The sequence below is a fragment of the Colletotrichum navitas genome (genome assembly GCF_030913465.1).
Source record: "Colletotrichum navitas strain CBS 125086 chromosome Unknown LY79scaffold_2, whole genome shotgun sequence".
NCBI classification, from domain to species: domain Eukaryota; kingdom Fungi; phylum Ascomycota; class Sordariomycetes; order Glomerellales; family Glomerellaceae; genus Colletotrichum; species Colletotrichum navitas.
Window position 1 is genome coordinate 556025 of NW_026850548.1, and position 26069 is coordinate 582093.

The 26069-nt window shown below is 55.3% G+C and overlaps 13 protein-coding genes across 13 annotated transcripts; 6 read left to right on the forward strand and 7 right to left on the reverse strand.

The window, feature by feature from the left end:
• The first annotated feature begins 815 nt into the window (after positions 1-815).
• On the forward strand, positions 816-3091 carry LY79DRAFT_622136 (DNA polymerase alpha/epsilon subunit B). Its single transcript, XM_060562068.1, has 3 exons — positions 816-1400; positions 1453-2773; positions 2821-3091. The coding sequence occupies exons 1-3, from the start codon at positions 913-915 to the stop codon at positions 2989-2991; spliced, it is 1980 nt and encodes a 659-aa protein (XP_060420055.1). The 5' UTR covers positions 816-912; the 3' UTR covers positions 2992-3091.
• LY79DRAFT_535177 (splicing factor, Prp19-binding domain-containing protein) lies at positions 3092-4757 on the reverse strand. Its single transcript, XM_060556492.1, has one exon. It carries the CDS (start codon positions 4505-4507, stop codon positions 3098-3100), a length of 1410 nt encoding a protein of 469 aa, XP_060420056.1. The 5' UTR covers positions 4508-4757; the 3' UTR covers positions 3092-3097.
• A 4-nt stretch (positions 4758-4761) lies between these two features.
• LY79DRAFT_535179 (Alb1-domain-containing protein) lies at positions 4762-5522 on the reverse strand. The gene is made up of 2 exons (XM_060556493.1): positions 5425-5522; positions 4762-5378 (listed from the first exon to the last, which is right to left on the reverse strand). Exons 1-2 carry the CDS (start codon positions 5456-5458, stop codon positions 4855-4857), a joined length of 558 nt encoding a protein of 185 aa, XP_060420057.1. The 5' UTR covers positions 5459-5522; the 3' UTR covers positions 4762-4854.
• Positions 5523-5843: 321 nt separating this feature from the next.
• On the forward strand, positions 5844-7901 carry LY79DRAFT_504267 (ubiquitin carboxyl-terminal hydrolase; the record flags this gene model as incomplete). Its single annotated transcript, XM_060553496.1, has 1 exon — positions 5844-7901. One exon carries the CDS (start codon positions 5844-5846, stop codon positions 7899-7901), a length of 2058 nt encoding a protein of 685 aa, XP_060420058.1.
• Positions 7902-8139: 238 nt separating this feature from the next.
• On the reverse strand, positions 8140-8764 carry LY79DRAFT_665141 (uncharacterized protein; the record flags this gene model as incomplete). Its single annotated transcript, XM_060563016.1, has 3 exons — positions 8140-8404; positions 8478-8626; positions 8651-8764. The coding sequence occupies 3 exons, from the start codon at positions 8762-8764 to the stop codon at positions 8140-8142; spliced, it is 528 nt and encodes a 175-aa protein (XP_060420059.1).
• A 357-nt stretch (positions 8765-9121) lies between these two features.
• On the reverse strand, positions 9122-11075 carry LY79DRAFT_535181 (triose-phosphate transporter). Its single transcript, XM_060556494.1, has 5 exons — positions 10594-11075; positions 10476-10543; positions 10423-10428; positions 9745-10376; positions 9122-9697 (listed from the first exon to the last, which is right to left on the reverse strand). The coding sequence occupies exons 1-5, from the start codon at positions 10659-10661 to the stop codon at positions 9317-9319; spliced, it is 1155 nt and encodes a 384-aa protein (XP_060420060.1). The 5' UTR covers positions 10662-11075; the 3' UTR covers positions 9122-9316.
• A 1858-nt stretch (positions 11076-12933) lies between these two features.
• Positions 12934-14074, forward strand: LY79DRAFT_586189 (family 17 glycosyltransferase; the record flags this gene model as incomplete). The annotated part of the gene is made up of 2 exons (XM_060560595.1): positions 12934-13871; positions 13918-14074. The coding sequence occupies 2 exons, from the start codon at positions 12934-12936 to the stop codon at positions 14072-14074; spliced, it is 1095 nt and encodes a 364-aa protein (XP_060420061.1).
• LY79DRAFT_141922 (uncharacterized protein) lies at positions 14003-14767 on the forward strand. The gene has a single exon (XM_060550962.1). The coding sequence runs from the start codon at positions 14130-14132 to the stop codon at positions 14646-14648; it is 519 nt and encodes a 172-aa protein (XP_060420062.1). The 5' UTR covers positions 14003-14129; the 3' UTR covers positions 14649-14767.
• A 120-nt stretch (positions 14768-14887) lies between these two features.
• Positions 14888-17383, reverse strand: LY79DRAFT_504625 (complex proteins associated with Set1p component shg1-domain-containing protein; the record flags this gene model as incomplete). The annotated part of the gene is made up of 4 exons (XM_060553526.1): positions 14888-15477; positions 15540-16004; positions 16057-17143; positions 17189-17383. The coding sequence occupies 4 exons, from the start codon at positions 17381-17383 to the stop codon at positions 14888-14890; spliced, it is 2337 nt and encodes a 778-aa protein (XP_060420063.1).
• Positions 17384-18448: 1065 nt separating this feature from the next.
• LY79DRAFT_575167 (trafficking PGA2) lies at positions 18449-18895 on the reverse strand (the record flags this gene model as incomplete). The annotated part of the gene is made up of 1 exon (XM_060559680.1): positions 18449-18895. The coding sequence occupies one exon, from the start codon at positions 18893-18895 to the stop codon at positions 18449-18451; it is 447 nt and encodes a 148-aa protein (XP_060420064.1).
• A 587-nt stretch (positions 18896-19482) lies between these two features.
• Positions 19483-20274, forward strand: LY79DRAFT_535188 (kinetochore component CENP-S-domain-containing protein). Its single transcript, XM_060556495.1, has 3 exons — positions 19483-19781; positions 19831-19954; positions 20007-20274. Exons 1-3 carry the CDS (start codon positions 19749-19751, stop codon positions 20183-20185), a joined length of 336 nt encoding a protein of 111 aa, XP_060420065.1. The 5' UTR covers positions 19483-19748; the 3' UTR covers positions 20186-20274.
• A 139-nt stretch (positions 20275-20413) lies between these two features.
• Positions 20414-22035, reverse strand: LY79DRAFT_665147 (uncharacterized protein; the record flags this gene model as incomplete). Its single annotated transcript, XM_060563017.1, has 2 exons — positions 20414-21949; positions 22000-22035. 2 exons carry the CDS (start codon positions 22033-22035, stop codon positions 20414-20416), a joined length of 1572 nt encoding a protein of 523 aa, XP_060420066.1.
• A 287-nt stretch (positions 22036-22322) lies between these two features.
• Positions 22323-25182, forward strand: LY79DRAFT_646060 (WD domain-containing protein). Its single transcript, XM_060562455.1, has 3 exons — positions 22323-22544; positions 22591-22618; positions 22665-25182. The coding sequence occupies exons 1-3, from the start codon at positions 22368-22370 to the stop codon at positions 25136-25138; spliced, it is 2679 nt and encodes an 892-aa protein (XP_060420067.1). The 5' UTR covers positions 22323-22367; the 3' UTR covers positions 25139-25182.
• Positions 25183-26069: the final 887 nt, after the last annotated feature.

The window sequence follows — 26069 nt, forward strand, 5'->3', positions numbered from 1 at the left end:
TTGCTGGGAAGTCAGCAATATGCCTGAATCGGAATGGGTCAGGCGGACTGGGTAAGCAAGAAAGGCGCCTGGGTGGCGACTGTACACTGGTTGCAGTCATACTCTGCAGTGAATGCAACCACGGAACCGAGGCAGTCCTGCGTATCGTTGGTCAAGGATTGGGATGGCTCTGGCCAGGTGCATGCATGTGAGGGTGGAGGAGTACGTGGATGCATCAACGTCACCAGTAGTGCACTGGGGTTAGTGTTGGTGCACATATCGGGGTGGAAGCGATTGGTTCAGGCTGAACGGGGCGATGTAGAGCCTGCCGAGACGCATCTTACCTGCTAGAGAACGATATGCAAGTGATGTTGTACTTCAAATCGGGTACGCCATCCAGTCTTTGTGGATGGCCGTTGAGCCGAGTGAAGCCTGCATATGACTTACGCAAAGCCTGCATCAAGACTCGGACACAGTACTCGGCCAAGAGCAAAATGGGTGTTTCCAATACTTGGAGGAAGACGGAGGCTAGATCCGGGGACTGCTCAGCACGAAACCGAGTTGAGTTTCCTTGTTGATTGCAACGAAAAATTCGGTCTTTCTGGTTGGAGAGAGGAACTCCGAGTGGCGAAAGATACGGATACAGGAGTAGTCGAATTCTAGGTGCCTAGGCAGGTGTCGCCTTAGCGACCGATTCTCCATGTGCGAACCACATGACATTCGGCTCCGAACTGGGTAGCCTGGGCTCCTTGAGGCAGTACGCAGCCCACCTTGATTTCGCTAACTTAAAGGACCTCGCACTGTGATTGCCCCGGTCCGCACTTTACGCGCTATCCCACCAAACGCGCTCGACGCGTCTACCAAAGTTCATCGTCAAACTTCCTAGCGCTCAACTACCGCCAAACACCACGAAGCACAACAAGCAACGAAACCATGGCGGAAGTAGAGCTCAAGGAGTACTTCACCACCGGTGATAAGGGTCTCGAGCCCGATGTGCTCTCCGAATTGCAGTCCATCATGCGCCTGCACGAGCTGTCAGCCGAAGACCTTTTTTATAAATGGGAGTCCTTCTGCATCAAAATGGATATGGACGCCATGAACCCCGACATTGTGCACGTGCGCAACTTCAAAAAGGATATTCAGGACGCACTGGAGAAGAGCAATAGACAGCAGACACACATCAAAACCGAGAAGCGCAGTCACGGTACTCCCCGCGCCGGTAGAGGCGGCGATGTTTTTGGCATGCTGGATGGGTTGGTGCCGAGCACGCCCGGACCAGGGAAGCTGAACAAGCCGACCAGCGTGCGAAAGAAGGTCAACGAGACGCCGACCATGACACGGGTGAAGGCAGAGATCCCTTCCAGCTCGCCGGATTTCAAGGGGTCGTCCAAAATGGACGAACAGTTGAACTCTATGCAGCCGTAAGTGCTAGCACACATGCCGATACTCATGTACGGCCACTAACTTCCCCAGCCCGAGCTCCTTCAACGACCGACAGAATGCCGGCGAGATCGTCGAAGTGCTAAACGACCACCTCGACCCACCCGAACCACCAATCTGCCCATACTCGGAGCCTCGGATCAAGCTGACGGCCGCCTCCGATCAGAAGAAGCTTGGTTACAAACCGCTAGCCATGAAGCTTTCGGAAGCGTCCGAGATCCTCGACGATAGGATAGACGAGTTTATGCACATCGTTCAGGAGCACCACAAGCTAGACTTTTCAATGTTTGGCAATGCAGCGAATCAGAGCACAACGGAGGTGATTGCCGTTGGACGTATCGCTTCAGACGCACCCGAGGGTAAGCTCAATGCAGCGTCGCTGGTGTTGGAGATGTCGAGGCGGGTGGGCGGTGGTTTGAGGGTTGCCTTAAACATGCGTAATAAGGGTTACAGTTTCTTTCCGGGTCAGGTCGTGGCCCTCAAGGGCATCAATACGTCAGGAAACGAATTCGCCGTCGAGGAGGTGCTTGAAGTACCCTTACTCCCAAACGCCGCTTCAACGCCAGCTGTGTTAGCTGCACACCGCGAGAGGCTACGAGGAGACCCAGATGCTATGGACACAGACTCAGACCCCCCTCCACTGAATGTAGTCTACGCTTCAGGCCCGTACACGGCGGATGATAACCTTGATTTCGAGCCGCTATATGCATTGTGCGACCAAGCGGCCGACACCTACGCGGACGCTCTTGTCTTGACAGGACCGTTTATCGATAGCGAGCACCCTCTGATTGCTACAGGCGACTTTGATCTCCCTGACGAAGCAGCCATTGATCAGGACACGACTACGATGTCGACGGTCTTCAAGTACATGTTCTCGCCTGCCTTAAATCGCCTCGTCTCCGCCAACCCCAGCATTACCATCCTTCTCGTGCCCTCTGTCCGCGACGTCATCGACAAGCACGTCTCATGGCCGCAGGACTCCGTCCTGAAGAAGGAGCTTGGCCTCCCCAAGACCGCGAGAATCGTCACCAACCCTATGACATTATCGATGAACGAAATGGTCATGGGTATATCATCACAGGATGTCCTCTGGCAGCTGCGTCATGAGGAACTGGTTGGCGGGCGTCCCTCGGATCCATCACTGCTGTCGAGACTCAGCAGGTATTTGCTTGAGCAGAGGCACTTCTTTCCGCTATTTCCCCCGACGGATCGCCCAAAGCTGCCCAAGACGGGAACAGAGGAGGGCATCCCTCCTGGTGCTATGCTGGATCTCAGCTACTTGAAGCTTGGGGAGATGGTCAACGTTCGGCCCGACGTGCTGGTCGTACCTAGCTTCCTGCCTCCGTTTGCCAAGGTCAGTAACATCTCTTCGCTATGCTACGCTTTTACTGACGCCTGCAGGTCGTCGAGAGTGTCTTAATGATAAATCCCGGCTATCTATCCAAGAGGCGCGGCGCTGGTACGTACGCACGACTAACACTCTTCCCACCCAAGGCCAATGCAGGCCAGTCGGAAGCAATGGCCAGTCACGGCGTTTTTGAGCGCGCACGAGTGGAGATCAGGAAGATTTAAGGGCTATTACGATGCACAGGAAGAGGGTTGCATTAGGAGTCTGGGTATATTGAGTGTTGCCTGCAGCGAGCCTAGGATTCGATCTAACACAATCTGAACAACAACCCTACGAGTCTACGCGCCGCCGTTTGTCACTGTCCCGATGGTCTCTATCTAGCGACGGACTGCGCTTCCGCCTGTCTCTGTAGTCGTCTCGTGAGCGGTGACGCGGTGATCTCGATCTGGACTGATCCCGAGGACGAAAGTCATCGCGAGACCGGTATCTGTTGGCTCGATCCCCCCGGTCATCGTCTCGGTATCTGTCAGGCCAGCCACGCTTTGGACCGTCTGGTGCTTTGCGATCGCCCAGGGGAATTGCGTTTGCACCGTTGACTTCGCGGTCGTTGTCCGGCCTGAACCGCTCATCCACGTCGTACTTGTTGAAGCCCCTCCGGTCAGCCCCACGACGGTCATCGAACTCGCCCCACCGGCCGGTATCCTCGCTCTTGAGGTCTTTGTACTTTGTCGCACCCTTCCTGCCTAGTTTCGTCATGTCGCGCTTCTGCAGGTACTCCGGCAGAGCGCTCCGGTCCTTGACATCGTCCGCAATGCGCATGCCCATGATATCGCGCTTGTCCAGTCCGTACGCCTTGGCCTCATCGCTATAGAAGGCGCCCTTGTGGTAGTACTTCTGTAGGTAAGACATCTTACCCTTGCCGTCCTTCTCCTCCTGCTGGCGCGCAAGCTTCTCGGCGTCCTCGGCATCGCGTTCCTCCTGAGTCAGGTTCTGACGCCGCTCGCGCTCCGCGTACTCGGCCTCCTGCTCGGCGATGCGGTCACGCTCGCGCTTAACCCGCTTCAGCTCCCGCAGCTTCCATGCGGCCAGCTCCGCCTCCGGGTCGAGGTCATCCGTCGTGTCAACGTCTGACCCCGACGCCTCGTCGTCGTCCCAGTGCTTCTTACCCGCCGCACGCGCTGCAAGGTCCTTTTTTATCTGCTCCTCGACCACCGCGTCTGCAGCAGCTTTGCGGCGGGCCTCTTCTTCAGCAAAGCGTGCATCTTCGTCCTTTGATGCAGCGGACTGGTCCTTTGCGGCGTTGCGCTGGTTTTTGGGGATAAATTTTGGACGGATCATGAGGCGACGGGGGGCTTCCTCTTCACTGCTGCTTTCCTCCTCGCTTGAGCTCTCCTCATCTCCATCGCCACCTTCTTCTTCTTCTTCCTCCTCCTCCTCCTCCGTCACGAAGCCTTCTTCGGCGGCGAGTCGTTCGGCCTTTTCGCGCGCTATTCTCAGGTTCTCCTTTTCTTGTGCCTCGCGTCTGCGCTCATCGAGGTTGACCTTGCTGAGGTTACCAGCGATCTTGGCGGCGCTTGAAGCTTTCGGTGGCGGCGGGATCGCCCTTGCCTTGTTTTCGGCTTCGTTGGTTTCGTTGTCGCTGACATCTGAGTCTGAGTCCGATGCTTCCGGTGCAATGGGCTTACCAGCGCGATACCGCGCTGGCTTGACCGGATTTGCCGTCATGCGCTTCGGCGGCATGGTGGTGGTTATGATGGATGAAGGGGTTGGATGACGTTGAAAATTAGAGGTGCAGGGCCCTGGTGTTGGAGGTTAGAGACGGGACTGCACAAGATTCCCCGATAGCGCCCTGTAGCTTTAGCGTGTTTAGTGGGGCTTCCAGGGTATCTACGGATACACCACCTACCTACCTAATCACTGACCCCTCCATGCTCACTTATGGGTTCTGGACGTCAGGCTTAACTTGCTATTGGATACCGGTGTGAGGAAGACTGCGTGGATGAACTTCACATATCATTGGGTATCTATCATAAATCTCATAGTCCCGCCAGACACAGCCTTCAGGGCACCTCGAAACTTCCAAACTGCTACAAAATCTCCTCGTCGATGTCATCGTTCGTCGGAGCAGCCTGCACAGCATCGGCAGCAACGGACGCAGAATCCTCATCAACACCGTCCATCTCCTCGTCCGTCTCCCACTCCTTATCCGCTGGCAGTACGGCAACCCTAGTCTTGCGCCCCTCCACCTCGAGATCCTCTTCGTCAGGGAACTTCTTCGCTGCAGGCAGGCTCTTGTTGATGTCGTCCCACTGCTTACTCCGCGTCTGTATCCTCCGAGACTTGCCCTTGCTCTTCTCGATCTTGTTGGTCGTCCGCTCCATGATGGCCTCGGCGCGGTCCATTGCCTTCTCATTTCTCTTCTTGGCCTTGGCGCTCATCTGTGTCTTGCGGTTCTTGGACTTCTTAGAGATACCGGCGTTGGTTTGCGCAGCCAAGACCGATGGCCGGTAGTCGGTTGAGTCCGAGGGGGCCTTGACATTCTTGAGAGACTTGTCGGTGTCAATGTCAACATCTGTTGCGCGCCTTGCAGCTCTCGAGTGAACCGATGGTTCTGTTGCCGGTTAGCTTTGAAATTTCCAGCAGAACGGAATTCATACGCTTAGACTTCTTGGAAACGCTCGGTTTTGCCATCTTTGCTATAATGTCGTTGGTGTGTATAGAATTCGCCCAACCAGCACTTCCAGGTTGTGTGGGATAAAGAAAAAGTTCCTTATCTACACCGGGGCTTATCTAATCTCAATAGGAGAGGGAAGCGATCACAAGCCTTGGGGCACGCGCGCACTGACCAGTCCAACATTGCCCCTGTGGAAACCCTGCTAATTAGCTTTGATTGCGAACACTTCAATGTGCCTTCATGACTTTGCTCATCACCACACGTAATCAGCAAGCATCGCCACGACCAGTCTTAATCACCCTCCTCGATATGGCACCGCGCGGCCTCTCCCGCATTGCATTGCAGAAGCTCGCCTGAAGCTGTCCACGAAAGAACCCTCAATACCTACAACATCTAAGCAGCATGAATTCTCCCGGCTCATTCAAGGACACCTACGGGCCTGACTATTACCGACAAATACACGACGAGGCCTTCTGGAAGAGGCTGACGGAGCCGAGCGTAGTAGTGTCTCTCTTTGCCCTTGTCGCGACAGCCGTCTATTCGATCTTTGGCGCTTCGGCTCTTCCAAAACCCCTCCTGTCCCGCGCCGGTCGGACCCTCTGGGACGTCCTTGTCTGGCTTATCCCGTTCGGCGCCCTGACCGTTCTCGAAGGCTGGCTTCATCCGCCACTGTTCCCTCGACCGATGCTCCAGAACCGAGCGAAAACACACGCCGTGAAGAGCGAACTCCTCAAGAACATACTCGGCATGAATATGCAGGGAGGCATCATGGGAACGGTGTCCCAGGCTGGCATTCGGGGGTTGTCGTCCGTCTCCGGCGCCGTCATGGGCCTCAAGGGGTCTAGCGATTATCCGCCGGGCCTGGGGAATCTGGATAACTCTTGCTATCAAAACAGCATTCTCCAGGGGCTCGCGTCGCTGAAGCCATTCCCCAAGTACCTGGCCGACCCTGTTCAGGACCCTGAGATCGACCGCCGCAAGGTCGAGGCCGTTGATACGCTGCGCGGCTTGATCGCGGACCTCAATAGCACTCGGAACTACGGAAAAACGTTGTGGACCCCCGGCTCACTGAAGAACATGAGCACGTGGCAACAGCAGGACGCGCAGGAATACTTTTCGAAGTTGCTGGACGAGGTAGACCGAGAGATTGCCAAGGCAGCGAAGGCGACGCAGAAACTGACGGGATTTGAGTCGGAATGCGTAAATGACGACACTGCAGCGAGCCAGCACAGCGACGACAGTGGGTACCAGAGTCTGTCGACGGTTTCCAAGATTAGCTCAGCGAAAGTGTTGCGGAACCCTCTCGAGGGACTTATTGCGCAGCGGGTCGCCTGCGTGGAATGTGGGCACTCAGATGGGCTGTCGATGATTCCATTCAATTGCCTTACCCTCAATTTAAACTCAGGTGGCAACGATCACGACCTGTACGAGCTATTGGATGTCTACGCGCATATCGAGCCAATCGAAGGGGTTGAGTGTGGAAAATGCACGCTGCTGAAGGCGAAGAGACTATTGGCGACGCTCGTTGAGAGGGCGGAGGCGTCATACACGGACAAGGAGAAGCTCAAAGAGCCGAAATTGCGCCTCGCGGCTGTCGAAGAAGCACTGGACGAGGACGACTTTGAGGACAAGACGCTTACCGAGAAGTGCAAGTTCCCGTCTCAGTTCAAGGTCTCGTCGACCAAGACGAAGCAGGCCGTCATTGCCCGCCCTCCACAGAGCCTCGCCGTTCATATGAACCGGTCTGTATTTGACGAAAACACCGGCATGATGTACAAGAACTCGTCAGGTATCCGCTTTCCCCTGACTCTGGACCTTGGCCCGTGGTGTCTCGGCAGTGCCATCAACAGTCGTAAATCCGAAGAGGAGCAGTGGTTGCTGGATGCCAGATCGTCCATGATTGCCGGTGACAAGCGCAAGTCATACATCACCGGTCCTATTTACGAACTACGGGCTGTTGTGACCCATTATGGTAGGCACGAGAATGGGCATTACGTTTGCTACCGCAAATTCCCTCGCAATTCGCCACTAGAGGAAGCTCATGAGGTATCGGTTAAGTCCGAAGCCTCAGACGATAACATGGAGATGGACTGGTGGCGTCTTAGCGACGAGACTGTGAGGAAGGTTGATGAGGAGGAGGTCTTGGATCAGGGTAACGTCTTTATGCTGTTTTACGACTGTGTCGACCCCGCCATCATATCGTTGTCCGAGGTTGCAGCTGCAGACGCAGATGTAGAAGCAATTACGGGGAGCGCGGATGCCGCTGCAGATGCGGAAGATGACGAGACGCCGAAAGTGGGGGAGTCTATGTTCACTTGCACAGTGACAGAGGTCTCCGAAGACGACGAGGAGGAGTCCGCTCATTGTGTGTCTGTGGTTAACGAGGGAGAAGCTATCTCGCCACCAGGAGACAAGGACACGAGGACGAGCGAAAGAGGCCCCCAGATGATTACGGTCTGACGACAACATACATGGTGCTTTAGTGTTCCTTTTGGCATAGCGATGGCGTTGGGTCCGCGGTAATACCATGTGCTTGCGGCGCGGGTACTATGGGCGTGAGGGTTCGGGTGCTCCGTAATCTTGGTCGCGAGGTTTAGTAATGATACAAGTTAACAGTCAGCGCCGTAACAACACTGCTGGGTGCAGCGGCCGGCATGGCGCTGTAATTAATAAACGTCCGCAAATTCTTGCCCATGCTTCACTCAGTCCTGAGCAGGCCAGAACGTTTCCTCAGCAAGCATGAGCTCCTTCCAAACCCCCAGCGCGCCCCTTGTAAATAGCTCTCAACGCCCTCCTCTCCCTTCTTCTCTGCCTCCTCATATCCTTGGTCGATGATGGCTCCCAGCTCGTCTACGAAGACTCTAAACTCATCGCTGCTCCAACTTGGGATGAACTCCTTTCTCAACGCACCACCGTCCACGTCCCGACTGCCATCCGCAGATGCGTCCAGCCCGTCCCTGGCACTAGACCAGGCGTCGTCGAGGCAACACTTTTCCGTAGCGTACAAGACCGCTCCCTCCAGCCAGCCGACCGAACAGCCTCTCGCGCTTTAGGCCGTTAAGCTTTTCGTCTTGCTCGACGACGCCGGCGCGGGAGGCAGGCAGATTCACCTCGATGCCGAAACTCGCGGCCGTGTCGACGAAAAACTTCTCCTCCCGGCGGACGTTGACGAGGGCGTCGACGAGCTATTGGAGGAGCCTCTCAGTCACCGGCGGCTCCGCGGCGGTGGAGGCGACGTCGGGTAGGTTCAGCGCGTCGAGAAGACGGCCGACGCCCTTGATGTATGTATAGCCGGTCATTGGCAAGCCAGCGAGCAAGGACATCCCGGGGCACTGCGCCATTTGCAGCGGAACTCAGGAAGCGGGACTGGGTCGCGCGGGCGTAAGACTCGGGGTCCGAAGCGAGGAGGTGTTGTACCAATGGCATCGTATGCAATCGACTTAGGTGTTTGGTCTCTATCCCGACATCTGATCTTGCTTGAACCTAAAACGAAGCTGGTTCGTGCAAGTCGAGATAAAGAAATACTCGGACTCAGTCCCGACCTGCCCCTGACGACTTACGAGTGGTTTCATTTGTGACGAGAGGGTCTGCTGTGTTTCTTAGTCAGCCTTGGCTGCATGTTCCTTGAGTTCATGATAGGCCAACCTTGATAACCCGCTGGATCCGAGGCCCTCATCATGAGTCCGCTATAGAAGTTGGTCATTCATCCTATGCATTGCAAAGCAGTATCTATGTGTGTGCTCATAATATGCAGTATTACAAAAGCGGCATTGTAATCCGAACAGACCCTGATTTCATTAAAGGCGCATCAACCAAAACTTCCCAGTTCTTCTTTTTGCACGCGCATCCCAAACTCCTTGCCATGAGAAAGACGTTCAGGCGCTAACTGCGCCCACCTTAGGCAACCAGTCCTCCGGTGCCGACGAGCCCTCGTAGGCGATGCCCAGCACAAGCATCAAGGTGATGAGCGTAATCAGGCCAAGGAAGAGGGCGCGGCGCACGAGCGGCGAAAGACGGCCCTCGTCGAAGTTGTGAGAGTTCCAGGCGGTGCGGACCCGTATGATGGCGCCGACGCCCGAGCTCTTGAGCTGCTCCCAACCGGTGGAGTAGATAACGAGGCCAAAGAGGGCGATAGCGTAGCCGACGAACTGCATGAAGGTGATGTTGGTTTTCCAGATGATGACAGATGCAACAATCAGGAGAATGTTCTTGAGAATGCCGGTGAGGGTCATGACGAGGCCGGACGTCTTGCCAATCTGGGATCGTTAGCGGTGTTGTCTCATCGGGCGGGCGGCGGACCTACGAGGAAGACGCTCGACACGTTGAGCATGAACGCCACGCCAGCGTTGAGCAGAAGCATGGTGACACCCGTCTTCTGTAGATCCTCAAACTTGAAGGAGCTGAACTCGCTGGCCCACGCAACAAAGAAGTTCATGACGGCGCAGACGGGGGCATAGTAGTACAAACTGACTAGTGGATTCATCCTCTGTGCGTTCTCATCACCCTTGAGCAGCACTTGAATCATGACGAGGCGGATGGCCTCGAAGACAATGCCACCCATTTGGAAAATGAAGCCGATCCACGAGAACTCAATCTCGCCAAACGAAGCCAGTGCCACACCGGCTACGATAAGCAGAATGTTATAGAGCGTCTTCATGGAGGGGTCAGCGACACCCCAAGCCCAGCTGGTGAAGAGCACGGCAACAGGCGCGCCGGCCTTCAACATCTGGATAAAGGACACGGAGAGGTAGAGGTAGACCAGATTGGAGCAGACGAGCGAGCCCGAGTACAGCAGGCCGATGGGTACAACAGCGCGCAGGTAGACGCGGCCCGTCATCTTTACCTTGTGCCGGTCATCAAGGAGAGATGTGGTTCGCGCGAGGACCTGGGTTGCAAGGGTGGAGAAGACGAGATGCCACCATGTTAGGATGACGGCTAGTCAAGTCAGTAGAGGCCTAAGATGCCAGATAATGAAACGTACGGTATTCTATGATGTGTTAGTCAAGCTAAAAGTTGAGAAAGCTAAGATCTTACTGAAGCCTGCTGTGTCAAGCAGCCACTTGTTGAACAAGATGGTCAGGTTCGAGAAGAAGATCCAACTCCTACGGGCGTTTAGCTGAAGCACCAATGTCTACGAGGAAATGGCACACACGCGATGAAGAAGGCTGGGTGGAGAGCCTTGGAGCCGGCGGGCTTCTCCGTTGTCGGCAGCGTACTCATGGCTGGTTACGGCAACGGGGTATTTCAGGAGGGTTGCAGACGAGTTCACTGAGATTAGATGAATGTGGTCGGTGTGGGCGGAGGTCACGGCGACAGGGACGGCGATGAACGGCTGAAGACTCCGTGTGGGCCGGGCGAGTTGGCGGGCAGGCGGGAAAGTGTTGGGGGAAGGTGCCGACTTTCGTGTCAAATGAGCGACATGAGCGATGATGCAAAGATGGCCGCTGTGGTGAGAAGAGACAGGAAACGAAGGGGAGAGGACAGAGACGCGTTGGTGAGTGAGCGGGTGCGAGAGACTCACAGCTGCCGTGTCAAAAGTGAGGAAGGAGAGGAAAAGGTAAGACGAAAAGGTATGGCAGGCAAGCAGCAGTTGTGGCGGCGCAGCGGCGTTTGTGAACTGAGATTGGCAGCGGTACAGCAGGAACCACACCGAGTCCCCTTTCCCCGGGCGGGCTTCCTTGTGGTGCAAAGTACCTAACTTTCCCCCTGGTCGAGGCGAGGTGTGCTCCTGCACCTTACTTCTTTGGGTTGGCCCCCACCGAGAGTGTATTTATATACAGTGACTAGGTAGGTACCTACCTGTCCTATCGTGTAGTAAGGAAAGAGGCCCAGCGAGAGACAAAAAGTACTGTCACCCCTGAAGCTGTTGGTTCCTACCCGCGGGGGAAGATGCGAAGAAAATCGATTTGTTCGCTTGAGAGTGGTCCTTGTAGCATCATGTTTTTAGTAATTACCGGTACATGCGACCATGGCTTGCGACTGCCAACCTGGCTTCCCGGAAGACCAAGTAAGATCAAATGGCAGTTCGGATGGGAAGGACATGGTGAAATGACTCAATCGGATCGATTGAGATGTGTCAATGGTAATAGCGGTAATCATGGAAAAGAAAGTCCGGGTTTGAGTGCTGGGAGGAGAGATACGAGGCAAGAGAAAAGAAAGCAAAGAAAGGATTGCGGGGGGCATGAGAGAAGGGGAAAGCGACGACAAGGTTTGTTGGGGCCCCACGATGCAGCGGATTGACAACATGCGACAGGGTCCTGCCTGCCTGCCTGCCTGCCTGCCTGCCTGCCCTCCTGCACCTGCCCTCCTGCCCTCCTGCCCGCCTGCCTGCATCTGCGCCGCAGCCCGAGCCTTCGCTTGTAAGTACCTAGGTATTCGTACGGTCCACGGATAGCGCCGCTAGGTAGGTACCTTGTTTGATTAAGCTTTTAGTCGCGCTAGGTAGGAGGAGGATCGGTTTCACTTTGCCGGCGAATCAGACGCAGGATGTTGCTAGCCGCCCATCTCACCATCTTACTACCACCAGCCAGCCGGTGGCATGTCGTTGTGATGGCTTCCTTCCTCACGTCCGATTATCTTGAGCACCAACTTGAGCCTTTGCTCGGTCTGGGTACCGACAACTGTTCCAAGGCTCCGATTGAGACTGATGGCATCCCTGGCTATCTAGAAACTTCAGAACATATATTATTGAGGTATGTAGTCCCACTTATGGCTTGTGGTTGATATATTGAACGAATTCGCGTGTTATCTGTGATATTCCATGCACTACTGCCACGGCCAGACTAGATGACTCGGCCACAGGTGTCGCTCATCATACTATTAATACGAAGTATGAGGCTCAAGGGCGGGCATGCCAGCCGCTGCTTAACTCCCTTGTAACCCCGTGTCGCCAACCCCTGTGACTGCGATATTTTATTCAAGTCCCTGTACGGTGAACGATGGCGCATCCTTGTATGTATGATACGGTGGTTAGATGTCTTCGGGGAGCGATGACGGTAATGAGACGAACCGACTCGAGGCGCGTAACACTCCCTCCTCGAATTTATAGGCTTGTCGAATATTGTGTGCTTATAGGACTGAGCTATCGGTATCGTTTCCCTTGGTTACAAGCAAAATTTCTCTCCTAGGTCTAGGTTGTACCCGGGCCTTCCGACAGAGTTGTGCTAATCATGCAAGAAATCCAAGTCAGGGGATGATAGGCATGAGTACACTGCCCATCAATCAAATGCGAGTCGATTGCCTACCTGTTTTGCAAGAAAAAGCTATATGATCCTTGAAAGGTTCGGGATATTTCTTGGAGATAAGCCTGGATTTTGAGCCCAGGCGAACTCACAGGCCAACACACAAACCTACCTCAAAGTTTTATTTACCGTATGAGCCTAATCTCTGTCTTTTTAAGAAGGGCAGAATCGTCCTATACCGCTGGGTTAGCCTCCTGACAACACTGAGAACCCAGACATCTTCCTTTTTGATCCCTTTACCGAGATCAGCCATGAACAAACTCAACACCAGCCACCAAATCAAGTATCTGGCGGTGCTGACCTCCGTCATCTTCATCTGGCTGGTATGGCGGCTTGACCTTCATCACGAAGTTATTGAGAAGACCAGTCAGTTTGGACACTCTAGTGACACGCCCTACGATGGCCGCACTTCCAGCAATGTCTTAACCCCCGAGGAGGCCAGCGAGTACTGCGACCACTACCGCCTCAAGCCGGCCGACTACGACCTGGTTCGCAAGCGCAAGGTGTTCGACCTGCTCCTTATCAACACCGAGGTCGAGATGCTCGAGGTGCGTATGGGACAGATGGCTCCGTACGTCGATTACTTTGTTATCCTTGAGTCCGATAAGACCTTTACCGACCATCCCAAACCGCTTTACATTAAGGAGAACTGGGATCTTTTCAAGCCGTGGCATGATAAGATGATTCTGCGGACCATAGACCTCGAAGAGCTCAAGGATGGCTTGGCGTGGGACCGCGAGACCAAGAGCCGCAATGCCATGTATGAGCAAGTGTTTCCTACACTAGTAGGCGAGCAATCTGCTGCTACTGATGACGTCTTGATTGTATCCGACGTTGATGAGATCCCTAAGCCTGAGATCCTCCGCGCATTAAGGAATTGCAACATCCCGCCACGCGTCACTATTCACTCCAGCATCTACTACTACTCGTTCCAATGGCTTGCCCGTAACGATTGGGCACATCCACAGGCCACCGTCTACCGAGGTTCTGATACCGTCCTGCCTGACGACCTCCGCAAGAACGCCGACGACCATCACTTTGCCCACGGCGGCTGGCATTGCAGCTACTGTTTTAGTACGGTCGAGGAGATGGCGCAGAAGATCAGCTCGTTCTCGCACACTGAGATGAACAAACCCGAGTATAAGGATCCGGACTGGGTGGTTGATGTTGCCCGGCGTGGGCTAGACATGTGAGTGTAAAGGACTACCGATATGGATCTCACTAACATGAAACAGCTTCGGCAGAGGCAGCTCCAACTTCGACCGCATGGAAAATAACCGCGACGTGCCGGATTATGTCAGAGACAATTCGGACAAGTTCAAGTTCTTGCTCGATCGCGACCCGCCCGATGGGAACTTTAGGGATTATACGCCCAAGTCAAAACCGGCATAGCGGCGCTTACTAGATTGGGCCACGGGAGATCTTTGATATCGGTATTTGCGGGAATATGTGGGCATTTTTTTCATTCAGAAGGGGGGACCGCCGGGACACTGAGATACGGACAGCCTCCCAGTCGGCAGAAGACAGCCGCACCCCTTGCTTGGACCCCCAAGTTCGGGTTTGTAATGTGGGGGAAAGAGGGAAGTGTCAACATATGCTGCCGGACGGTTGCCAATCACCTCGCCATCCCCGCCCTATCGCCGGGCCGATGCTTGGGGACATCATATCTACCCGGATTGGCCGTGGGACCACAGCGATGACTCGCGCCAGGCGTTGCTATCCGAAGTCCCGGATATCTGGCTGGCTTGTCCGCCGTAGGCGATGCAGAGGCTGCGCCAGGGTTCTGAGCCTTCCGGGTGCATCCGCAGCCGCCGCCGTTTCTGGCAGGCGCGCCCGCCTTTGTTCCGTTCCAGCGGCCGGCTCAAAAAGTGAGCCTGACCGGGCATTTCTGCGGAGCTCCGACAGCACATGCTGCTGCAGACAACACAGGAATGACTGGCTACTGCCGGACGAGTTTGATTGCTGACTTCTGGTTGTCACGTTTTAACTCATGGAATGTCAGTCGTCATACTTGGTCTGTTGCTACCTTATTCACCAATACCTAAACCCGCCTTAATGCTGGTGTAAGCCGATGTAGATAGAAACCACTAGACTCTAGAGAATGCGCGACGTTTCCCCAAAGCCTGCTCCGTAAGGTATTGAACACCAACCCCCCAAGAATCAAGCCAACAACACCAGAGAGTCAAAGAGAAGACCAAGCTGCATCTAGCGACTTCTACTTCGTCGACGGCTGCGGCTCCGGTCGCGCCTGTCCCGTCTTGACGAGATGCTCCCATCCCTGCGGCTGCGGCGGTCACGATCTCTGTCTCGGTCTCTGTCGCGATCCCTATCTCTGTCGCGGTCCCTATCTCTGTCGCGGTCTCTATCTCTGTCTCGGTCCCTATCTCTATCCCGATCCCGCCGATCCCTGGAGCGATCCCTGGAGCGGTCGCGGTCACGGTCGCGATCCCTCCTGTCTCTATCGCGATCCCTATCTCTGTCGCGATCCCTGTCACGGTCCCTTTCTCGGTCCTTGCCGCGGCTCCGGCTGCGGGATCGACTACGGCGGCGCTCGTTGTCATCTCGGGCCAGGTCGTGGGGCCGCTCTCTGTCTCTACCGGGCGGCACATAGCGGTCGATTTCATCCAGATCGCGTTTCCGTTTGGCTTCAGGAGATCGCTCTCCTGCACTTCTCTTATCGTCGATCCCAGGGACCGGCATACCCTTTTCCCGGGCCTCCCGCTGCGCAGCGAGGTAGGCCTTGGCCTCCTTTTCTCGCTTGCGGACCTCCTCCATCTTGGTAGCTTCCTTTTCATCTTTATCCTTGTCGAGCCTGGACGACGACCGCACGGCTGACGAGGCGGGCCTTGATCTGGACCGGCTCCTGCGGTCACGATCTCGTGTCCTTTCAGGAGACCGCTCCCGACGTGTGCGGGACCGGCTGCGGTCGCGACGGATCGCGTCCCGGCGGTCGAGCCGTGGAGACTTACTACGATCTCGCCTATCAGCACGGGTCCGAGAACGGGAGCGAGTCCTATCTCTTCGAACACGCGAGCGGCTGCGATCTCTCCTGTCGGCGCGATGGCGGGACCGACTCCTGTCGCGACGATCCGTCCGAGTCCGCGAGCGACTTCTGTCGCGCCTGTCAACGCGGGCACGATCTCGGCTGCGATCTCGGCTGCGATCTCGACGGTCGCGAGACTTGGAGCGGCTTCGTTCACGTCGGTCGTGACGTGTGTGAGACCTGCTGCGGTCGCGTCGAGAGCGTGTACGAGATGGAGTTCTCTCTCGTCGCTCAGGTCGAGTCCGGGATCGACTACGCTCGCGTCTTCTTGAACGCGACCTGTCACGCCGTTCGCGGGATCCATCACGCGGACGGGCTGACCTTGACCGACGATCACGTCTGCGGCGCTCGTCATCGTCCCTGCGACGTCTGTCTTCATCGCCGTCTTTTTCTCGTTCTGCTTTGCCGGTGGCACGCGATCGGCTGCGACTTCTAGCCTTCTCCGCCGGCGCATCGGCCTTGGGTGTCGTGGCGACGGTAGCGCCCCGTGCCTCCGTCTTGGCCTCGGCTTTCTTTAACTCCGGGACTTTTGGCGAGTCACGCGAGGAAACCTTCTTGAAGGGCGTGATGGCAGAAGCGGGAGCCAGCTTTCTAGGCGGCGGCGCCAGCGCCTCATCAACCTCCAGCTCGGGCTGCTTCGCCGTGACACGTTTGCTCTCGCGGAGGAGGTCTGCGAGAGCTTCTTGTTCGAGTCTTTCAAGCTGCTCTTTCGAAAGCTTCTGCTGGGCCTCTTCCGACTCTTCATGCCGCTGCTTGCGCTTTCGATCGCGTTCTTCACGGCGCTCCCGATCCCGCTCGTCACGGTCACGTTCGCGGTCGCGATCCCGATCTCTGTCTCTACGGCGACTGCGGCTCCTGCTCCTGTCGCGATCTCTGTCTCGGCTCCGCTCCTTGTCTCTCTGCCGACGGCGCTCTTCCCGCTCAGCTTCCCGTTCAGCCTGAAGCTTCTCCCTAGCGGCTCTTCTAGCATCCCGTTCTGCTTTACGTTGGGTCTCGGCCTTCTCACGCTCCTTTTCAATCTTCTTGCGCTCTTCCCTTGCAATTTTGCGTTTCTCCTCCTCAATAGCAAGCTCCTTCTGTCGCAGTTCCTCGCGGACCCTCTCACGTTCAGCTCGCTTGGCCATTGTTTCTGCGTGATAGTCCTCGTCCGTCTTGGCTCCTCGTTGTTGCTCGGCGAGCGCCTCCTCCTCGCCGATGTCATTGCGCCGCAGCTGGCGCATGCGCTCTTCAATCGCGGTCCTATCGATGAGTTGTGTAATAACCTGTTCCGCCTTTTGATACACGCCGGATCGCTCGAGCGCGCCATCGATAAGAGCGGCTGCTTTGCCTCGCTCAAGCGTCAGAAGCTGCGCCGGGTTGCGTTCAACTTCTTGCTCGGCGACCTCGAGGATTGCTTTTGTGACTTGAGCCTCATAGTCCTAGATTTGTTAGCTTCGGAGATTCGGGCAGATCCGTTAACCTACGCTTGCTGCAAATCTGTCCCAAACTTCCTTGCGGATGGCATCGTAGCCTCCCTTCTTCTTAAAGCTATGTGCCAGCGACTCGATTGCTGCTCGGGTCGCGGATGGAAGAGGGAGGTCGGAGGCTTTGTACTTTTTAGGTGCAGGAGGCGATTCAGTAGATGCCATCGCAGGGTCGGTGGACGAGGCACTCGCCATCGCGGCTGGAAGCGTGGAAGTCGCCATCCTTTGGTGGCTTCAATCGACGGGGTCTTGCTGACACAATAGTCGCCGCATGCGTTTGCGGATGAGCCGGCGCGGTGAGCGGCAGCAATCAGGCACAAACGACTGTGGGCGCGGTGACCATGAGTTGTTCAAAGTCGAGCCTGTGGGCGTTGGTAAGATGGATGCACCTGGATGGAAAGATTCCAGTACTTTGGGAGACGCGTTACGAAGGCAGGCACACTTTAGTGGAGTCGGCAGGGGGTAGAAAGTTTAGCGGATATTCTATCCCTGAGCAGCTGGTGGTCTTAGCGTCGATTTGCCATGGGCATTTGAGGTGTCACAAACCACATCCACCTATCCGTACTCAGGTTTGTAACCCAAACAAAGTCGTCAGGAAGGCAGGCGCTTGGAATTGAGAGATAGATGAAATGAACATAGGTATACACTAGGACTGAATTTTGGTTTTGATCATACTGCTCTTTTGTGTCAGTGATACAAGCGCTTTCTTCTACCCAAGGAAATATCAGCTGTGAGCTGGTGTCCGAACCATACTCAGTCAGAGACCTTGGGCACCGAGCAAGATTGGCGAGCCGAAGCAAACGACCTGAGATCTTTCTGAGTTTGTATTTCGAACCGAGTGTAACTCATCCTACTGGGATCCATTGAAGCGAGTCGGATCGACCTTGATCGATTTCGTAGAGGGGGCTTCAATGGAACCTGCAGCGAAACTTTGGATAACCCAAGGGGCCACACACAAAAAGATTTCCGTAACCCATATGCCGGTCCTCTTTGAGACACTCCAGAGGGTGAAAAACCAAATCTAACCAATATACGGCCACCGAAAGCAGTTGTCTTTCTGGCGCTAGACGGTATGTGCTGCCTGATTGTCCCCGCACGATGTGGCCATCTCTCAGAACCCAATAACCTCTTCCCATCACCATCGCAACTTTTCTGCTCAGTCATATAATATAGCCATCGAAGAGCATCGTATTGATATTAGTGATGCTAAATGATCGTTGGAGCCCAAACGCCAGCAATCATCGCTCCAACCTATTCCCCTTACTCCTTGATCAAGAACTCCTCAATATCCTTGTCCTCGTCATCCTCCTGCAGCTCCGCCAAGCGCTTCTCCTCGACGTCAATCAACTTCTTGAGCACATCGCGCTGCCTCTTGCGCGCCTTCTTGCCCCACTCAGTAGCCGTTGTCGAGCCGGCGGCCTCGACGCCCTCGTCGTCGCTATCCTCGGGAATCTCGACCTGCCCACGCAGGGTGTTGGGCTGGACCTTCGGTTTAGGGCCAAGCCACTCATCCTCGGGCCTAGTCTCGTGCTGCTTCATTTGTGAATTGCCGGCCAGCTTCATCAGGTATGGGCGGAGGAGGCAGTAGGCGCCGACAATGATAACGAGGCGAATCCACTTCTCATAGCTCATGCCATCGAGCGTGCCGCGCAGGTTTGTGGTGAAGCGCGTCCACGCAATGTTGAGAAGGTCCAAGACTGCGGCCATTTTTACTATAGGGATGGTTGTGGTGGTTGGTGGTGATGTAGATTTGCGTACGGCTGGCTATAGAAATATAATTGCGAGGCGCCCGTAAACAGGAGGAGATATTCGCCTTAGATGTGGCTGTTCAGGGGGGTGACAAAAGAAAAACGGAGGTGCAGGATGGCAAGCCGCGGCCGAAGAAAATGTCGCGAAGTTGCAGGTCGGTCGGGCCGCACAGCGTCAAAATTGCGCTCAGAAGCCCCACGTGGGGAGCCGCTAAGTAGCTTTGGCCAATTAGCGGCACAGCATTGGAGGGACGCTGGATGTTCGGCGTCGCTCAAGGGTCTTCCAGGGGTATGGTCAGTGATGTCACAACGTGCTGCTGTTGGCGTGCAGGCGCCCTAGGAAGTGCAACTCTTGAATTGCCACGGAATACGCATGGGAAATGGACCACAGGCCATCCGACATGTAAGTGATCGATCCAAAGGGAGTTGTGTACAAGATCTGGTAACTTTGACCGTAATATTGAATGCTCAAAAGCGAGGCTGCGTCGAGGATGCGATCACTACAAACAATGCTTAGTCACCTATTCCACGAAATTGTCGCGACATCATGTGATACCTAGTCATTAATGACTTATGAAGATTCTCGAAAGTAATAGATGGTGCTTTGTGATCCCGAATATAGAGCTGATTTGCCTGTTCAATCGCGATACATCTGCATTCGATGATAAGACTGCAGAGGAGATAAGTTCCTCTGCAGCGTGGCGACGCTTCCAATCCAACTCAACATCAGCAAAACTCCCCACGACGCGTTCGTCGCGTAAAGTGGAAATCGCACAACAACCCCAGCGCCTTCGGTCTCAACCCCGTACATCATGGCAGACATAGTCAATGAAGATGAGCGCGAGGTAGATCACCCAAATGTACACTGCTGAGTCTCCCTAACATAATGCACAGCGTCTCAAGGCTGCTCTCTGGTTCGCGGTCGGCAAGATCGTCGACGAGGAGTCCATCAAACAAGGCTGTAACGCTACGCCGCAATTCATCGGCGCGCTCACCGAGATGGTGTGGGCCCAGATTGGTGAGATGGCTTTACTTGCTCATCGATGAGTTCAGACGCTAACGAGCCCCAGAATCTGTTGCTGGCGATCTGGAGAGCTTTAGCCGGCATGCACGGAGATCCACGGTGACCACGGACGATGTAGTCCTCCTGGCGCGGAAGAACCCTGATTTGCTGGACATTGTTCGCGATTTCATCGATCGGAAGAAGGCAGATAAGCCGAAGAAGGGAAAGAGCAAGGAAAAAAGGTGACATCTGCTCGAAATAGGGGACGGTAATGTATAAGACTATTGATACCCTAGAGTTATTAAGCCGATTAATTGTAAGTCAAGTGCCAGAGGAGGATCTGTTTCGCGACCAACCAATGTGGCTGTCTTTTGAGGTATCTCAGGATAGTGAACTCCTAACGCCGACCTCATCATAACCCTTCATGATGATCTGTGAGCCTCAACGCCTCCTACCCATACAATTTCAGACTTATTACTGTTGTCTTCGTTCCTCTTCCACCTCAGCCTCCTCAATCTCATTAAAAAACTTCCATTCCTCCTCCGTCAGATGGAACCACTGAGCGAGCCCTGTAATAAGCGCCCATAGCTCGCCAGCAATCACCAAATGCACAAATTCCAACCCAAGGAAGTTTGTGACACCCCTCAACGTCATGCCACTGAAGATGTTGGTGTCATGGATATCAAAGGTAGGGAGGCCCATCCGCTCACGGTAGGACCTGGCGACCAGCCGCAGCGCGACAGCCTCGTAGGGCGAGACCAAGACATACCCCGAAATGACAGTAAAGATGTCGGAAGCCAGACACGCTGGGAGCCTTGTCAGCATAGTGTCCATGTACTGCACCGAGGCACCGTGGCCGGATCCTTCGGGACCTGTGCTTGGGCGCAGCTCAGCGGACCACAGTCCCGGAGGAGCATCGGTCGAGTCTGTGGCCTCAACGTCGAAGCTGATTAAAGTGGCACTAACGCCTCCGTCCTCTTCCTCATCACTGCCGTAGTCGTCTCCGCGAGCGGAAAACGCACTGGGCCGGCGGACCGCCTGGATTGGGGGTTCATTGGGTGAGTCCACTTCAGGAGGGATGTCTTCAGTGGGTTCTGCGTATCCAATCTCAGAAAGGGGCTCGGGATGCGATCGATCTACATCAAGCACCGGCTCTGGAGTCTCCAGGATCGGTGCTGACGGCGGGGGTAGCAGGGGCGGGGGCTTGCGGTGGTGCACCGTATTCGGCAGTCGTCCATAAAACTCTTGCCACAGATGGCCAGTGACCTCAGTCCAGATCTGGCCCCAGATGACATACGAAACGAACGGAATGGCATTGACGCACCATGCACCTGCGTACTGTGCCAGCGACGATGCGCTGAAGTCCTTGGGCGGTGCCGGGGCTGCGATGGGAGACGAGGGCGAGCCGGGAATGAAGAAGCTTAACGAGGGAAACATTTTACTGGAGGGGATGATATCTAGCCTTTGGAGAAAGACGTAGAGTTGCAGATGCACGCGGATGTATGACAGGGCGGTGTTGATGTAATGGTTCTTCCGCGGGAAGGGGTAAACCCAGTATGTGGCCATCTTGAAGACATGGCCGCCGAGGAATGTGGGCAAACCGGTCAGAAGGACGCTTGATAATGGACGCTGTTTCCTCTCATGTTGGAGAAGCTCAAAGAAAGAGATGTCTGCGTAGCGCTTGTAAAGGAGGATACGCAGTCGCATGCCGTTGATGCCCCAGACGCCGGCGATCTCCAGAGCTCGTCCAAACCGTAATAGTCGCGTGCCGACAGCATCCTCATAATTAGAGTACCGCCGCATGGAGTCGACCTCCGCAGAGGGCGGCGCATTGTCTGGCTCGGCGACGCCAATGACCTGCATCACCTCATTGTGGGAGCGCACCATGTCGCGATTCATTCGTTTCGTTTCGGGGTTGATGGGGCGTCCGCGGTTGTCGTATTGCTGTGTGGGCGCGCGGGGATCGATCTCGCCTTCGCCGTCCACCACATCGTCGAATGGTGAGCGGCCCTGTAGTCAGTCAGCAGAGTTCGATACGCATGCACAAGATGCCTGCATACCAGTGCCTGCGCAGTCAAAGGACCGAGTCTCGTCATCTTGAGCTGGTGCGAGTCGACGGCATATAGGCAACGCGTGAGCCTCCTCTCATTATTTTAGCGGTGCGCTGAAGGGGGGAATCGAGAGCATAGAAGCAAGTCGACTCTAGACCAAGCCCAAAAGGTCCAATGTCAAAGATGCCACTGATTAACAGCAATCAAATGCGATGATCTTTAAGCTAAGGTGGAGTTCGAGGTCGGGCATGCAAGTGGGACTGATTAGATAAGGCGCTATCGATAAAGATGTCCAGAAATTTTCTTTGGCGGGATGGAAACCGGCGGCTTGCCGCTCATTGTGATTTGATCGTGCGCATTGCTTCTACAACCGCAAAATGGCAAGCAAGCAACCTTTTAAGACAACTTTTGAGCCGGAACGGGTCATTCGACCGATATTTACAGGAGGCTCTGTTGCCTTGGACAATGGTGCTAAAATTCTGGCCACGCCGCTCGGCGAGGATGCTATCCTGACGAACCCCTCCAACGGGAAGCACCTGGCAAAGATTGAAGGAGTATGCGCCCCGAGATCTCGCCATTGACGTATGCTGACAATCGCAGGATGGCGAACAAATTTCGACTCTGAGTCGTATGTCTAATCTCTGTATGATTGAGACTTGCTCTAACAACTACAGTGACACCTTCCGGCTCCCACCTCATCATCTGCTCGCGATCCCTCTCGATGAAGATCTACGCCCTCAAGATAACCGAAGACGGAACGGTAGAGGCCAAGCTGACCCGCTCCCTGAAGCCCCACGGCACTCCTGTGGTCGTTCTAGCCGTCGACCGAACAAGCACTCTCCTCGCGACTGGTGGAACTGACGGGGCAATCAAGGTCTGGGACATTGCTGGTGGTTACGTTACACATACCTTCCGCGGACCTAGTGTCTTGGTATCAGCGCTGCACTTCTTCGAAGTTGCGGCGAGATCGAGCGAGGGCGAGGTTGAAAAGGCAGGCAAGAAGGGCAAGAAGTCGAAGGAGGCGGAGGAGGAGGTCACCGCGACGACCAACTGGCGGCTCGTATCTGGTAGCCAGGACGGCAAAGTACGGGTGTGGGATCTTCACAAGCGCGCGGTCATTGCGAATCTCGACTCGCACGTTTCGAACGTCCAAGGTCTGGACTACTCCCCCGAACAGCACGCAATCGTGTCGGCAAGCAGAGACAAAACGATTATTTGGTGGGATGCAAAATCGTGGAAGATTCGCAAGGTCGTGCCCTGTCTGGAGCTTGTCGAAGCTGTTGGGTTCACTGACGATGGCCGGTTGACCTACTCGGCTGGTGCCAAGGGCTGCCTTCGTATTTGGGACACCGATACCGGCCGCGAGCTGACGAAGGATCAGCCTGCAAAGGCGGAAGCTGAGAGCATTGTCAGTGCTGTGTCCCACCCCGGGCTCCCTTTCATCCTGTGCGTGCAGGTCGATCACACCTTGGCGTTGTACAACGTGCCGCAGAAGGAGTCCGTCGAGGGGTGTATGCCAGAGCCTTTTAGGCGGATATCTGGAACCCACGACTCGATCATTGACCTCAACTACCTCCTGCCTGATCGCTCGCTTCTTGCCCTGGCAACCAACGCCGAGGATATCCGCATTGTGTCTGTCAAGGATTCCGAGTCTACGTACTTCGGCCAGGACTTGGCTCTGCTCAAGGGCCACGATGATATTATCGTCTCCTTGGACGTCGACTGGTCCGGCTACTGGATTGCCACCGGCGCAAAGGACAACAATGCCCGCCTGTGGCGTGTCGACCCCGCGAACAATTTCTTCACATGCTATGCCACGTTCACCGGCCACACGGAGTCGATTGGTGCCGTGACACTTCCGAAGCAAATCCCGCAAGAATCATCAGCACAGTTCAAGGACCCCCTGAACCACCCCCCGCCGTTTCTCTTGACTGGCTCCCAGGATCAGACGGTCAAGAAATGGGAGATCCCCAGAGAGGCGCAGAGCCGCAAGGGAGGATCTCGTGCCGTCTTTACCAGAAAAGCGCACGACAAGGACATCAATGCAATGGACGTTCACCCTACTAGCCATCTCTTTGCGTCCTCGTCGCAAGACAAGATGGTCAAGATTTGGTCGGTGGCGGAGGGTGAAGTCCAGGGTATTCTGCGCGGCCACCGCAGAGGTGTGTGGTCGGTTAAGTTCGCCCCCTCCGGCTGCCCCGCAATCCAAGGTGATGAAGGCCAGGTCGCTGGCAAGGGCGTTGTCCTCACTGGCAGTGCCGACAAGACTGTTAAAATCTGGAGCCTAAACGACTACACATGCATTCGCACATTCGAGGGCCACTCCAACAGCGTCCTCAAAGTCGTCTGGCTCAACATGCCTAAGCCCGAGGGCAAGGGAAAGAAGCAGGTGCAGTTCGCCAGCGCGGGTAGCGATGGCCTCGTCAAGGTCTGGGACGCCAACTCGGGCGAGACGGAAACGACGCTCGACAACCACGAGGACCGCATTTGGGCCCTTGCCGTCAACTCGTCAGACAACACCATTGTATCGGGTGACGGTGACTCTATCGTCACCTTCTGGAAGGACACCACGTCCGAGTCGCAGGCTGCGGCCACACAGGCGGCGCAGAAGCTGATCGAGCAGGAGCAAGAGCTCGAGAACCACATCCACCACGGATCCTACCGCGACGCCATCGTGCTTGCTCTCCAGCTCAACCACCCCGGGCGTCTACTGAGCCTATTCACATCCGTCGTGACTTCCGCTCCCGAACCTGGCAGCCTATGCGGTCTGAAGGCGGTCGACCAGGTCTTGGCGACGCTTTCTGACGAGCAAATCTTCACGCTCCTCCTGCGCTTGCGCGACTGGAACACCAATGCGCGGACGGCTGCGGTGGCCCAACGCATCCTCTGGACCCTCGTACGCAGCTATCCTGCGTCTAAGTTCTCCAACCTATCGGTCAAGGGCGCGCGTGGGCAGAGGAGCCTCAAAGAGGTTCTCAACGCGCTCAAGGTGTACACAGAGAGGCACTACCGGCGGACGGATGAACTCGTTGACGAGAGTTACTTGGTGGAATATACCCTGCGGGAAATGGACAGTCTCGCGCCGGCAATAGAGGATGTGGCGATGGAGAATAATCTCGGGGCCGAGGAGGATGTCATCATGGCGTGATGCGGTAGATAATTGAAAATGTCAAATCGATATTATACGGTTGCACTCCTTGGGTTTGTTGAGGGAACTGCTCCCTTGCAATGCTGTCGCGATGCTTCCCTGACTTCATGACTGTGTCTCCCGATCCGATCTGGCCGATAAATACCTAAGGCTGCTGCGATTCAGAAGGAGGCTGCTGTTCTCCCAGGCTTTGCAGACGCTTTCTATGCACCTGGTGACTGGAGTCGCACTTGGGTTCCTTAGACAGTGCTTTTTCTTCTTTGTTACATATGTAGGACTCACTACAGCCGCACTGTTTCTGCCCTCGGTGTCTATGGAGATAGTCCGGCTGAAATAGTACATCCTCAGCTCTGGGTCGACTACATCAACATTACAGCCATCTTTGATAGCCTTGCGTTGGACTTTCGTCAAATTCTGTGAAATATTCCGCTGCAATCCGTGTCGTTTCCTCTGTGCTTCAAACCTCATAAGGGGTGGTCTGATCTCCTTTGTAGGTCTTCCAAGGCTGTCGTCGATGGTGTCTTTCGGTGTGAACTGGCCGGGATACTGCCGTCCGAAATCATATTTGACAACACTGTTGCTGACGATAATATCCCCAAGAAGGACCTCGTTGGTGCCATCAATGTTGGGGACGCTGCCACATACGCCACAAAGCAGGACCAGCCTGAGCTTGCGGGAACTGGAGTGAAGACTGGCTGTCGCTCACCGCGTTGACCTTTCCCTACCTGATAGGACCAGAATGCGGTTGCATTTGCCGATGCGGCCCAGTGTGTAGATATTTGGATCCTGAGTAGCCTTTCCGAGATCTTTCTCAAGGCCAGCCCAAATCTCATCGAAGGCCAACACAGAAGCGTCGTATTCGAGGGGCAGAGCGCAGATCATTGCTACGTGGAAATCATCACGGCGACTTGGACAATAGGTCGCCATCGCG